We start from the raw sequence: 15,542 nt of genomic DNA, 5'->3' as shown, positions 1-15,542 counted from the left end.
AAATTTAAGTTGTATTTCCTCTAGATCTTATAAATCATTGAAGGAAATTATAGGAATTAGGAAGTGATCAACTTTTCCATAGATCTAAGTACACACTACTTCGGTTTTGAATATTTTTCAATTTTCTAATAAAAAAATTGAGTACCATATTCATATCACTATATATACTTACAAATAAGTTGGGAAACTATCTTTCATTTTTAATGTTAACATATATAAGTCATGGTATTAACAAAAAAGATAAAAAGTATTTGATTTGAGATAAAAACTAAAAAGACATGAGCATATATATATATATATATAATTTATAATTGGGTTGTGTCAAGTATCATCAACTTTAAAAAAACTCAACACGCCATCCAACCTGACCTATTGTTTTAATAGTTGAACCTGACTAATTCGTTGGGAAATCAATATCATATTTGTGTAAGGTAATGCAGGTTAAACGGTTTGGGCAGGTTATTACACATGCCTAATTGACACTATGACTTGAAAATAATGTCCAGCAATCAAGGAGTTACGCATATATAGCTCTCACATCTCCTAAGTTCTGAAATTTTGTGACCATGATAAAACATAGAGATTTGATGTTATTTAGCATGAAGCACGGAACAATTCAAATGAGTGTGATTAGACCACAATAGTGACAAACAATAGATTTAGGACATTTAGCCATTTTTATTGTAGAGAATAAATTAATTCGTAAGAAGCACATTCATTAAACATGCCAAAATGCATCGCCAAGTTTAAAATTAGACCACAATAGTGACAGAAAATAGATTTAGGACATTAATTTAAGTGTATATGTAATAGAGACTTGAACTCCGGACCTTAACCTCCCCCCACACCCCACAAGTACTTATACTTGTGGAGTGACCATTGCGTCAAAAGTGAGCGGTGGTATCAACTATTATTATTAAGGGTACATTTGGTACGCTGTAATAGCTCCTGTAATGGAATAACTATTCATGTGTAATATCAATTCGGTCATTTGGTTGCATCTTTATTACATGTATTAATTATTACATTGGAATAACTATTCTTTAAATTGAAGAATAACTATTCATCTTTAAAATGGATGTAATAGCTATTCCTTAGTGTATATAATAGGTTTTAAAATTAATATATTTCCAGAAATGTAAAGTTTCCTTATACATCTTCTTTTACAAGTTTTCCATATGTAAAAACCAAACTTATGAATGGTAATAATTATTCCATTACAATGTCTTCTATTCCCAATAATAAAGATTACTATTCCTAATGTAATCTACATTCAGTGTACCAAACGTACCCTAAATTTAATGCATTTGGTTCTCTCTTTTTCTTTTTCTTTTTTTGGGAGAAATAATGTATTTGGTTCTTAAAGAGGAATAAAACCACAAATTTGTATTTTTAGAAACATAATAATTTTATATTTATCATAATTATTATGCACATAGAGATAGTTTGTATTTTGGGAAATATAATAATTTCTAAATAATAATAAAACATCATAGAGAAAAATAACATTCTCAATTTAAAGAATATTTATTACTAAAAATCCAACCAAACATGTCATAAATTTTTCTATATTTATGTGTATAATTTAAAAAACAACTTTATGTCATATTATTAATGCATCTTAGCCAACCATATATACACAATAATCTATTAATGCATCTATATTATGCCAAATAAGTTTTTAAGGCTTTATAATTTTACACATCATTATTCTAGGCTAATATATATATATATAATTAACTTTAAATTCCATTCTATATTTAAACTTTCTATTAAAAACTTAGCACATTATATTTTATGTAAATGGTAAAATATAATAAATGCCTAATGCTTACATATACAATAATTTTCCATATATAAACATAATCATAAAAAAAATGTCTATTAATAACTATTATAATTATTGAATTTCATATTTTTAAAAGTAAATAAAAGTGAGAAAAAAAAATCATATTATATTTAGTTGTTTACTGACCAGTGTTAACTGAATTTTTTTTTTGAAAGAAAAACGGCAGACTGAATTTTTAATTAGTCTAGTCTTTAAAAAAGGAATGGTTAGAATGTCAAATTTAAAATTAATGCTCACAGATATGAATTTAAATTTGAATATAAGTAATTTTTTTATTTTATTTGAGATAAAAATTCTACACTAACTTAAATTTAAGTGTATAAAAATTTTACATTAACCTAATCTAAGTATATATATGTGTGTGTGTGTGAAACTACACAGTGGTAAATGATTACATTTTTTTCTTGAATTTAAACCCTTTTAACAATGCTACGTAACATTTTCCCTATAAAATATTGAATCCAACATAAAAAGTTTTGAAATGATTTTACTCTTAAAATGAGTACTTACTATGTTTCAAATTCCTTTCTTAGTACGTAATAGGAGGGAAATATATTATGGATAAAGTTTGACTACAAGTTTAAATGTAGCCCAAGACTACAACTTCTTTTAAAAAATTAATACTGTTACATATTTTGAAAATCTAACCATTGGATTGTATGTTTTTTACGCTCTTAACACACATGTAAAATTTTGCGTCAATAAAATGTTATTTACTATATGATCCATAAACTTATTTTTTATGCTTAATTTTATACTACAAAAACTTGCAATTTAAACACTTAATTGATGACATAGTTATTGATTTTTGATATTCTAGAAATTTTGCAAGCATAAAATATATATGAAGAAAATGTAATTTAATGGTAGATTTGTCAAAATTTACATTTAATAAAAAGATATTAAGTTAAGTTGTAACTTTAAGGTGCAGCCAAGTTTTTAGACTTTCTTTCTCAAAAAAAAAAAAAAGTTTCTAGACTCTAGTCAAACTTTGTCCATATATTATTCCTTACCAATTTTCTTACCTTTCTTTCCTCCCTTTCCTTCTTCATTTGTCTGCTCTCCACGTGAGATTTGGAAACTTCTTCGATAAAAGTTTGACCACGATGAATCAACTAACAAAAAAGACAAACATGATCTGTTAATGGACCTTGTCTTAATGCCCTTTTGATGCAATGCCTTACACGTAGTTAGCACGACTCAAAATTGTCAATGTGATTGCATCAAAATTCCATAAAATAATATAAAAATTTGTCAATTTTAACCTTCACTCATTTAATCACGGAAAAAGTTTACTTTCAAATTGGTTTGAAATAAATTTCCTCCAACTCACCAGGTGATAATTTTAGGCAATTGACTTTCATATGACTTGATTAAATAATACACATGGATAATTTTATAAATCATCAAATAATAGATTAGATGTGATTCCCAAAATTCTTGTCCATCAATCACCTTCCCAAAAATAGTTTGTAACATTCCCATTCATTAGCTTATAAATATGGATTCTATGCTATAGCATCATTGCCCTGCATATATACTCGAGGTTGTACAAGCAATTGTTTGTGAGTCAAAGAACAAAGATGACTTCGACAATATTTGGAGTCAGCAAAAATGCAATTGTTGCAATTGGTCTTCTCTACATACTGATCATCTGCGAAAACGCCCAGGGAGCCGAATACGTTGTGGGAGGTAAGATAGGATGGGATCTGGATCCTTCGGTTTTTCATTGGCCTGAGGGAAAGAGCTTCAAAGCCGGTGATATCTTAAGTAAGTCCATTTTATTTTCAACTTCATAAATTTATAAAGGAAAAGGGAAAGAGAAAAACTACTAAATTATATGCAGATTGTACTTTAAATTGATTTCTGAAATATTTTTAGCCTTTCAATCCCAACATATACTATTATTTGATTAATATTTTTTTGAAAGTATATTATTTGTGTCCAATAATGAAACCAAAAACAGTTTTTCTTTTTTTTTTTTCTCTTTAAAAAAGCATAAATGGTACATAAAAGATATACATAATACCTAATCATTATACTCAAAATGTCTTGTGTTTTCTTGAAAAGAGAAATTTCTATGCCTTGCATGCATGTGTATATCCATTATTTCTCATATTTTCAGAATCAAATATATAATATTTTAATTTTTTGGATATATAGTTTACAATTGCGCACTGCAAGCCAAAATGAAAATCAATAATAAAACCTGCTTTACTCATTAATTCAGACTCTTGGAGTAAACTTTGTTAATTAATTGATTTTTTTTTTTTTTTTTTTTTGGTTTATGGAAACAGTTTTCAACTATTCCAATCCATTGTTCAAAGTGGAGCAAGTGAATAAAACACAATTCGATAATTGCTACTCAGACTTCAATCCGATTAAGACTTATGATTCTGGGCATGACAAGGTTGCAATAGGGAAGGGTACGACTTACTTTATATGTGCTACCCCGGATTATTGTGGATACGGGATGAGAATTGTTATCAATGCAGCCTGATGAGAACCTTGAATGTCTTATCAAATATAATAAGCTTTTGTATTTTGATATTTTCTTACATTGTTGTTGGAATAAAATTTTTATTTTTTTTTATTTTTATAGGACTAATAAGAACATTGAATTTTAGCTATTGTCCCCTCACGTTTGCAATAATCCAGTCCTTTCACGTAAAGGCCGTAACATAATATGACCTTTTTGTTTTTTGATAAGATAATATGACCTTGTTTCTTGTTTGTTTAAAATTATGTAATGAGAATTATAGGGTATAAAATAGCACAGTTTTTAAAAAAGACGAATTCCATGGGAATTGGCTAATCTGACCGAAGGTTATGCGCCATTTTCTAAAAAATTGGCCGAATGGTCCAATCCATCGAATATAATGCAACCCTTTCTTTAAACTCACTCGACCAAATTTTAGAAGTTTCTCTCACCCCTTGCTTCTCTCTGGCATCCGTCTCCAAATCAATTTTATATTAGATAAAACTTAAATATAGTAACTTAAGTGTTGTTTCTTAAGTTTCTCTCTTAAGATTCAGCTATGTGGCTACATAACTAAAAAATATACTTCCATTTTATAAAAAAAAATTATTGTGGCAAATTCTTAAGAGAGGAACCTAAGGAACAGCACCTAAATACTATTTTAGTTGCTCCAAGTGAAACTTAATCATGTCTGGTTGGGGTGATTTTGGGAGTATCATTTTGTTTAGTTAGAGAATAAATAGGAGAGAAAACTGGTGGGCCTGAATATTTTTTCCTTGGGTCCATTAAAATGGAGAAATTATACCCACATAAGGACCGAGCTAGAACTTTGAGTTAGTGGGCAGTTTTACTATTGGCTATATGCGGCGATTTTAACTTCTGACTCTACTACTTAGTTGCTGAGTTTTTTTTTTTTTTTTTTTGTGTGTGTGGGGGGGGGGGTAAGAACGAAATTTTTTTGTTTAGAATTTTTTAAAGGGCAGAGTTATTTATTTTAGATAAAATCAGTTAATTGAGTTTATTTTTTTATTTTTTATTTTTTTAGTTTTACTGGTAATTTTTGTTGTTGTGCCTTTTTTTTTTTTTGGGCTTGTATATTTTGTTTTAAATTTTAGATCTAATTTTTTTATGGTCACTAAAATGAGGAAAATGCTAGAACTACAAGTTTTTTTTTTTTTTTTTTATAAATTACTGATGTAATAAGTGGTTATTGGTCAATAAAAAAAAATGATGTAAGTGGTAGGCTCATATGCAAACTAATAAGAATTTGCTACCCAAACAGTTTGTAAAAATATTATAAAAAAATTTGTGAGTATAACATTACTTTTAAAAGAATCAATGATATTGTTAAAGAGAAACAAAATGTAATTTTACAGAACAAAATTGCTAAAATTAGTACACATATATATAATAATATTTAAATAAAAATTTGAAAAAAACTTTAGGGGGCCATTGCCCCACCCCCACCCCCACCCCCCCTAGTCCAATGGTGGTTCTGTCCATGTACCCATGTCACTTGTTCTCCATTTATTAAAAGACTCTCACATATTAAAATTGTTGAGTCAACTTATGATTTAAAAAAAAAAAATTAGTTAAACTATCTCAATAATTTTAAATAGATGGTGTACCTTTGTTTAAGAATCTCTTTTCCTATCCCTTGTGTGTATGTTTATTTTTTTTTAAAATAAATAAAAATTAAACAGGTAGAGATTTTTTAGTAAAATTGTGGATAAGTGATGCGTTCTACTAGGAAGCCGGTATAATTTCTCATCAAAATGCTATCTCTTCAAAATAGGGAGAAATTTGGAAAAAAAAAAATGCACAGCCCTTTATTTTGGACAAATTTGGACCTCTTGCAACGGGCCTTTTTTTTTTTTTTCCTACTTCTTCTATTAACTTCTAGTTCTCATTCAGGTTTTATTTTTATTTTTGTATCTGTTTTAGTTTTTTTTTTTTTTTAATCCATTTTTTCCCTCAGTTTGTTTTGGGTTCTTGTATTTTTTTTTTTTTTTAATAATGCAGTGCCAATGTATACACAATTTTTTAATAAAAAAAATAGTGTTCTTTTTATTTAATAGGGGCATGAGAGTAAATTTATACAATTTACCTTTTCTATCTTCTAATTTTTTTTTCTCAACTAAACAAAAAGTTTTTTATTCCTCAACTTTTCCACTTTCAATTAAACATCATGAGAAAAAACTAAAATCTTCTATCCTCTAACTTTTTCATTCTCTCACTTTTTTCTATTCTTCTATTTTTCTATCCCTTTAACCAAATGAACCTTAAGAGACTACTGTGACAAGGTTTGCAGTCCAATAATGCCTCACTTGAGAGGACTATTTGGGAAATGCCTGGGAAATGCCCGAGTTAACAATGAGAATGGAAAAATTCAAAGTGATTAAGTTCCTAAATTGAATTAAAGGGCCTAAGTTATCACTACAACAATTGATTCAGAGTAAATTGAACCGATTCAAAGTGATTTATGCCTAATTGAACTAAACTGATTCAAAGTGCATCTCAAAGTGAACTAATCCAAAGCAAATCTTCTTGAAGTAAAGTAAATCATAGGTATTCCAACGGATTAAAGCCTAAGTAATTATTCTAACATCAAATTGATTCAAAGCAAGTAGGAATTCAAATCAAACATAAACAAACACTCAAATATTGCATCAAACTTGACTTTACTCTAATTCCACCTAGGTATCCACATAATTTTTACTTTTTACATTACTTCTCCCTATTTTGCCATGTGTCTTGTCAATAAATTAATTATTTGGCCCGACACCCTCCCCCCAATCCACCATCATTCTCTCAAACCTTCCTCTACTAACAAATCTGTAAGAACTACACTTTTTTTGTTTAATTGCTTCTTTGATTTAGGTCGCTTACACCAAGATTTGATCGATTGAGCTTTTCTCTTTTCTTTTCTATTTTTTTTGCATTATATCATGTATTTGACTCGTGTAGATACTAGATCACATATAAGTTATCCACTTCTTAGCGAAGTGCCACCTCATTGAGTCCTTTATCCACATCAGGTAATTTAATGGATTCATAATGGAGGGATTAGAATCTAGAATGCCTCATTTTTAAAATTTGAAGGACCTAAATTATACTTTTAAAATTTTAGGAACTAAAATAAAATCAAATTTACACCCAATTCTTTGGTTTAGAATAATAATAATAATAATTTACACCCAATTTTAGGAACTAAAAGTGCAATTTACCCTAATTTTTGGTAAGAAAATGGTAACAAGTGCTTCCAGTTTAATGTTATGTTTGGTTGGATGAAAAAGTGAGAGAATAGAAATAGAGAAGGAAAAATGAGGGAAAAAAAAGGAGTGATTTTTCATTATTTTGTTGGAGTTAAAAGAGAAAGGAAAAAAAAAAAAATTGGGTGAATGAGAAGTTTTCTATCCAGACCCACCATAATTTTATATTGATTAAAAGTACAAAATTATTTCCACCTTTCCTTCCTTTTACCTATAATTATACGAATATAATTGTAATTTAGTTTTTCCCCTTCCACTTTTGTGTACTATCTTTTTCTATCCTCCTGGTACATACCAAACAAAACTTAGAGAGGGATGTAATATTGAAATAATTCAAACAAACATGCCATTATATGTGTGAAGTTTCCTCTTAAAAACTTCAACCTCGGTTATTGCTCCCATACCCTATAGGCAGCTATATTTGTGAAATGACAATCACGCCAAAGATGCGTAGTCCTATTACTTAGAGTACATTTGGTATATTAAATAAGGATTACGATAGGAATTGTAATATTTATTATTAGTAATAAAGTGTGTTGTAATGTAATAACTAAACATATTCATTAATTTGGTTGTGAGTTATAACATTCGAATGAAACTTAACATTTGTAGGGGCAAGGGCCCAAAATTATGTATTGGACCTTGAGCCTTATCCGAGGACGTTGGCATGTTCGAAGAGGGATAAAAAGTTATGAGAGATTCCAATTTAGAGTCTCCTAACTGTGAAAGGAGTGAAAGGCGGTCCGAGGAGGAATTCCTCCTTCGCTATGACAAATACAACCCAAATATGCATTCCAAACAAGTAAGGTGACCTTCCAAGAGGCTCCCGTGACAGGGACAAACATCGTGAACATACGTGAAGGAAGGAAACCCAAAAATATTTAAAGAAAGGCTGTTAACACCACATTAAATGCACTGCAACTACTTTTCTGGCCGCATTTATGTGGAGAAGGCCTCTGAATAGTGCTGACTTGACTACCACAACTCACAGAGAGTCAGAAGGGGTGTCTGATGGGACAGGTACTCAAGTAAGGGTGCAAATGATCAACAAGTGTAGGGTTGAGATGATCTAATGGGAGATATATAATCCATGAGAAAGAGATCAAAAAATCAAAAAAGAAACATTGTAGCAACCTAGAACCAGACTTGTAATAAGGCTTCACAAGCAATATATAAGAATCAGCCTCCTCGGATTTGGCCAATGACTTTTTTCTTTAGTGAACGACTATTATCTCCCTTTCATTGTCATCAAAATCTATTGGCTTCTTACTTAATTCACTAAAACCCAGTTTTCTAACCCATTCTTTACAAATTTATTGTTTTGAGCTTTTTGGGTTTGGGTCCATACATCTTTTGGGCTAAGAGTTCAAATCGGGTCCTTCCAATATTTATTTTAAGAAATATCTTATCTATATATATAATAATAGGTGAAGCAGAGAGAATCTCAAATTGCAATTCCAATTAGAGTTCTAATTTTGTGCCAAGTGTCTAGATTTATCATTCTAATTGTTCAATTCAAATCAGAAATTAGAGTCCAATTTCACCTCCCCTTCTAGAAATCTGTGTTCTACATTTAAATGTTGTGCTCTTTTTTTTTTTTTTTTTTGGCTAAATAAAACTTTTTGCTCTTCTTTTTATATCATTGTATCAATTAAGTTTTCTTAATTTTGCTGCTAAATGTGAAAACCAAAAAGATTACATTAAGAACTTGGCTTGGGTACAATGCATCTAGCCAAAGAGATTACAATAAGAACTTGACTTTGGTACAATGCATCCAGCCATTAAGATGGTAACACATGACTATTTTTATAGGGATGAAATGCACTGAGTTTGCTATTCATTTTTTTTTTTTTTTTTTTTTTTGAAGAAGAAGAAGAAGAAAGAACTAGAGATAGTCGTAGAGAGAGGGTCTATAAGGTAGAGAGAGAGAGAGAGAGAGAGAGAGAGAAATAGGATATGCACGTAATGAAGCAGAGGCTACATACGTATTATTTTAGACATGATACTAATTGCCATACCCCTTACTAATAAACGGAAAGTAAAGTGCTTCTATTTATTGTTCAGTTTCTATGAATATTAATCTTAGGGTTTCATAGTTTCCAATGAATATAGTTGAAGTTTTAACTTACATGATCCTGCCACCCCATCTAGCAAACATAGTTATTCTCATGTAAACTTGAAGAGTTGAAGTGGTTGGGTCCTCTGGCGAAGGTTAAATTTTTATTCTAGGTCTTCTTTTTCGGCCTCTTCTGGTAAATCTTTCTCTCTCTTGTGTTTTCAATTTTAATGTGAGCATTTATAATGATTTTGAGAATACATGGGTTCAAAGTTATGTTGAAGGATTTGGAATTGTTGGTGGAAGTCTGTCAATGAAACTGTACATCAAATTGAAACCTTATTTTGTTTAATAAAAATTTTGCAAACCTTTGAGCACGCTATTAGCTTATGGTTGTTCTTTTTAATGGTTACACGTTTGAAGATTTTCTTTAATTTAATAGAATTTGTCTTTTAAATATGATAAGATACAAGACATTAAAGGCAATGGAAGGACTGATATAAGCCCAAAAAGACTATAGATCCTCGGAAAACAACTTCATCGTCAATATTGGAGCCCATACATGGCCAAAAACCATCATCAACTGCTCCATACTTTATTATAAATTTGTATTTTATGTATGTTTTCCTCTCATTTTTTGTGGGTTTAAATTGAGTTTATGAAATTTACTTTTTTATATTAGAGTATTGTTATTGGAGCTTTGTCTCATTTTTATTATTTTCCAAGGAAGCATTTCAAGATATTTTCTGCCATTGCAATTGACTTTCTCTGCATATGTGTCTTTTGATGAAATTATGTTTGGATATCTTCATCTAGACCCACTAAAATTAGGGGATTTAAATGGAGGAACAAAAACATCTAGATCTCTTTTGAGCCCTTCTGCCAAAGCCAACAACAACAACAACACCGATCTCTTAACCTCCTTGATCTCAGACATCAAATCCTACTCTAGCAACGACCCTCTTCTCCCATGGCTCCGGTATGCCTCTCTCTTTCTTTGTGGGTAGCTCTTTTAATGGTTTTAAAAAGTAAGATTGTTTGGCATTTTGTATATACAATGGGATCAGAAAGATGAAGGATTCGCTGCCTTCGCAAGTATTGAACGAGAAGTTGCCACGGTTTTTGCATAAGTGCGCACAGACCTTCGATTTCGATCGCCGTTACAAAAACGACTTACGGTACCTCCGCATTTGGTTACAGTTGGTATTTTACTAATCCATCACTTTTTCTTTTTTCTTTTTTCATTTTCTTCTTGATGATTTCGATTCTGGGTCGTTGGGTTTCTTAGAAGTTGATTGGTTCCTAGGGAAATTAAAGGGAAAGATGTGAAAATCAAATTTGGATGCTCTTTAGATTTTTTTGGTTATCTAAATGTTGTGAATTTATTCATTTATTTTAGTGTGTCGATGGGTTTTTGTGGATGGTCTGAGAGCGTTTTTTTTTTTTTTTTTTAAAAAAAAAAAAAAAAAAAAAAAAAAAAAAAAAAAAAAAAAAAAAAAAAATTTTTTTTTTTTACATTTTCTTATTGTTGATTTTAATGCTGGGTTATTCGGTTTTTGTTCAATTTCATAGCCTTTGTTTTGGTTCTTGAGAGAAAATGAAGGAAAAGTTATGAACATCAAATTTGGAGTTTTATTAAATAGAAGGGTTGTTTTGGACTAAGTTCACTAGCTCTTTATTGTTATTATGATTCTCTTTTGATTTATGACATATCATCTTCATAGAAGCGAGGGATTTGATAGGAGTTAATCGTGAATTGAAAAATGCCAATTTCATTGTCTGCATCATAATTCATAAGTAATTGTTTATTTATTTATTTTGTGAGTAGATGGAGTTTGCGGATGATCCAAAAGTGATTTTTATTATCTTATGGATGATTTTGATAATGGGTCATTCATTTTTTGTTCAATTTCATAGCCCATTCCCTCTTTTTCAATGAATGCTATGAAATTTGAAACGCATCTCTCAGGATCAATGATGAATGCTTTTCAGCTGTGACTATTCTTATTTAATATTTTTTTGTTATTTGTATTTTTTGATTTCAAGTATTTTGGATTTATATCTGTCAATTCCTTTCTCTACAGAGTTGAGGTGGGTTCTTTCTAAAATCCTTGACAGCTCTTTCTCTCGCTGTCAATGCCAAACAAGAAATTAGGGTTCTTCACTATAAAAGAAGAGGATTATGAAGGCATAAAGAGAGGGGAGGCACATACTACTACAGAAAGAAGGAGCACTAAAGGGTAAAACCTTTCTTTTATTCTGCACTTTTATTTAGTTGCTTTTCTGAAATTTAATAATTTGTTAAGATAGAGAGAGGCTGGAACCACTACCGGTGAGTTTTTATCTTCGATTTAAGTTTGTTTATTAATTGTGATTAGGTTTTGATATTCAGAACCAACCCAATATCAGATTGTTGGAACCGCTACAGGTAAAATCGTTTACGTTAATTTTGTGCGTTTAATAGGATTTAGGTTTTGCTATTTTGGTTGGTTGGTTTTGATTTAAGAAATTGGTTTAGATTTTGTATAGTCAAAACCTAATATAGATTCCTTTGAATATATAACCCTCTATATATTCCCATCAGTGGCCATAGAAGAGTGACCACTCTCTAACAAACTTATTTTATTTTGGTTTATTTGGAAATATCTCATGTCTCATTCTTTTAATGTGCTGTGGCTTATAAGAGAAGGGCCAGTTATGAGGAGAAGTTCGTTGATTCTATGTAGAAGAAAGCTAAGGTAACAATCTGCCATCTAATTGGTTATCAATCATAAAGTTCAAATACTTTTCTAGGTTTTGTTTTATAGTTCTCAAGTTTCCTTTTTTGTGGCAGGAGGAAAAAGGTTGAATTTGCATCAAAGAGATTCTTGGTATTCTTTCATGGGCTTACAGATTGATTAATTTTGATAGCAACCAGATTCCAAGATCCTTCAAAGGCAATGAATTTTTAAGATATAATATTTGGTTCCGGTAAATTAGCCTGTTTTTTATTGAAACTAACAGAATTTGTATTGCTCTATTTATTTATTTGGTTGGTTAAGAAATTCTGTTGATGGGTTTTGTTGGTGAGAATTTCTACTCTGAATCTAAAATTTAATACTAAATATTAAATTTGATGTTCGCTTCTTACTTTTTTTTTTCGTCCTAATTTCTTTGTCTCATTGACAGGCTTCAAGCGTAGGAGTAGTGCACACAATCTTTTGTTAATAACTATGCAAGTTTGTATTAATTTCATGTGATTTTTTATTATTTTTATGATAGTTAGATATCTATTTGCTTTATTTCAGATTACATTTAATATCTATTTGCTTATGAATGATATCAAATCTGACCCTCACTTAAACAAAACATTAGGTATCACATTCACAAAACTTAACGTAAGATACCCTATGCTTTCTTGCTTTCTGAGAAAATTTCATTTCCATTCCATGTGTTTATCTCAGGTTTTTGTTTTGTGTGTCTTTGGGTTAATAAGGCAACAAAACTAAAGTTTTTAAGGCTGTCTGAGACTATCAACAACATCACATAATGGTAGCTTAAATTCTTCTTTCATTGCTGATTTTTTTCATTTGCTTTGATTTGTAAATAAGGATTGTGTTTTTGGAGAAGTGAATAATGACTCTAAGTTCATTACATTTCATACTGATTGTACTGTCGACTTCCTGAATGGAAGTATATAAGTAAGATTTCCATAATTTAAATGCCATTGTGATTTTTTTTGTTTTTTGTGATGCACTTGAGCATAGAGTTTCTTTATTCAAAAATTGATAGTTGATACTAGGTTAATATTTCTTCTTATTATACCCTATGGGTTTTGTTTTCCCTTTACTACACAAACACAAACAAAATTCCAATATGTTATTTATTTATGTAGTTATCCTAGATTTTTTAAAACTTGGGTTGCCAAACATAGGGGTATATGATTTAGACTCAAACTTTAAATAACTACCATTTGTTGTGATAAGATTGTATTGAAATTATGCACCATAAATGTGTATTATCCATACTTCTAAGAGGATTGGCTCTGTTCCTTCTATGCCTACTTAGATAAAGTGGATGTGGTTTTGTAAGGTGCCACTAGGTGCCATCATCGGAGGTTCATTTGAGACTAATTGTGAGAATTTGTGGCATAAAAAAATTTGAAAATAATTATATTGAAAGTTAACACAAATTTATCTTTTAGATTTATTGAATGAAGAGCAATTTCTTCAAAATTGGTTGGCACTGATAAGCAAGAGTTCAATGCAGATGTTGGTAATTTTGGAGTAGGAATTTGTCATGATATATGCTTCTCTAAAGTTGCTACATTCCCGTCAAGGTAAGCAAAATACTAAAATTTTGAACTGTTGTAGAGATTATAAACAAAAGAGACATGCCAAATCTACCTTCAATTAAAATGTCAGGTTTTTAGGAGTTATCTTGCAACTATAAAAAGTATTTTCAACCTTTCATTAGGTTATCCCACTTGGAAGACCATTTTTTAGTTATTATTACATGTGTTTTGTGAAATTTCATTAGACATGTGATATGTAATATTTAGTCTCGATTCCCACTTTATCACATTGGATTCTTGCTTATCACAAGTGTAGACTATGTTGGTAAGGTATTGCTTGCTTTGCTGAGCTAAGTTCATTTTTTGGAGTTCATGTAATTGTATTTTTTTTTAAACTTCATTAGTCACAATTCTGCATTGTGTGCTATCCGAACATTTGAGTTAAATAGTCAATATTATCTTGGTTTGAGAAAACCCAAGACCTAATCAGGGTGGCCAAGAGCTTCCTTAGTCTCTGTATTATTAGGTGCACCAAGAGCTTTCATGGCCTTTTATTTCTATTTTTGTAGGGATCACTATTTTCATTCTTTAGATTATATTATGAACTTTCATTATTGTTTTAATCATTTTCAGGTGTGGATTTTGAGATTAAGTTGCTCACAATTGGTGGGAGAAGATTGAAGCTTACAATTTGGGACATTGGCAACTACTAGAATTATTTTGAATTATAGTTTCATTTTAATCTTTGATTAATGATGCTTTTGGAAGTGATAGTTTATGCTTACATGTAATCTTTCTCTTCTTTCAAGTTAGTCATTGCTTTTGGTGCATAAATAGATTGTAGAGCTATTAACAATTGATGAAAGATATGTGTATCTGATTTTTAGTTAGGTGAACTTTTGGATTTTAATAGAAACATTTAACCTTCTGATGTTGAAAAAACAAGAAGGTAAAATGTTCTTTAAAATTTAATTTTGTGAAACTGATCAATGGCAATTTGAAGTGTTAAAAGAGACAACAATATTGAATTCGGCTTGAAACATACTCAAAATAAACTCAAGGACAGCGTATTAGATATGTTTATAGGGGAAAAATGCTATCTAATGGCATCTCCACTAAAAACTGTGAATTGCAACACACTTCTGATTCTAATACGCTATTCATGTCCAATTTTATTAGAAACTTTTGAAGAAAGTTCCATTAATGTCCATTTATATATTTTAAATAATAAAATGCAACATTCTCTTTTGCCTTCATTGTAGCATCACTAAATAATAAAATACAATATTTTCTTTTTTTTATTCATTGTTTTATCTAATACTATCCTATATACGATAAATCCAAAAAAAAAGAAAAAAGAAAAAGAAAAAGACCAATAGCATTACTTAAATAATAAAATGCAATATATATTTTTCATTGTTTGATTTAATTCTATCATCTGTGTGATAAACCCAAAAAAAAACAAAAACAAAACAAAAACAAAAAAAATTGGCCAATAACATCATTACAATTAACCAGTCTCGTGCGATAGCACAGGATTACATACTAGTTCATATAATTATATCTCCTTAAAAATTATTATTTTTAAATTTAAGAGAGATATGTGTTTTTTT

General features: G+C 29.8%; 1 protein-coding gene and 1 long non-coding RNA gene across 2 annotated transcripts; both read left to right on the top strand.

Annotated features, from left to right (window-relative positions):
* Window positions 1–3,341: 3,341 nt before the first annotated feature.
* On the top strand, window positions 3,342–4,442 carry LOC112028006 (basic blue protein). The gene is made up of 2 exons (XM_024060642.2): window positions 3,342–3,619; window positions 4,147–4,442. The coding sequence occupies exons 1-2, from the start codon at window positions 3,433–3,435 to the stop codon at window positions 4,347–4,349; spliced, it is 390 nt and encodes a 129-aa protein (XP_023916410.1). The 5' UTR covers window positions 3,342–3,432; the 3' UTR covers window positions 4,350–4,442.
* A 7,899-nt stretch (window positions 4,443–12,341) lies between these two features.
* On the top strand, window positions 12,342–14,762 carry LOC136068921 (uncharacterized). Its single transcript, XR_010630220.1, has 3 exons — window positions 12,342–12,394; window positions 12,490–13,187; window positions 14,563–14,762. It is a non-coding gene; the product is annotated as an uncharacterized LOC136068921 (long non-coding RNA).
* The last annotated feature ends 780 nt before the right edge of the window (window positions 14,763–15,542 follow it).

This window comes from Quercus suber, unplaced genomic scaffold, assembly GCF_002906115.3.
Source record: "Quercus suber isolate HL8 unplaced genomic scaffold, Cork oak 2.0 scaffold_142, whole genome shotgun sequence".
Classification (NCBI taxonomy): Eukaryota; Viridiplantae; Streptophyta; class Magnoliopsida; order Fagales; family Fagaceae; genus Quercus; species Quercus suber.
This window is presented reverse-complemented; position numbering and strand designations above follow the sequence as displayed.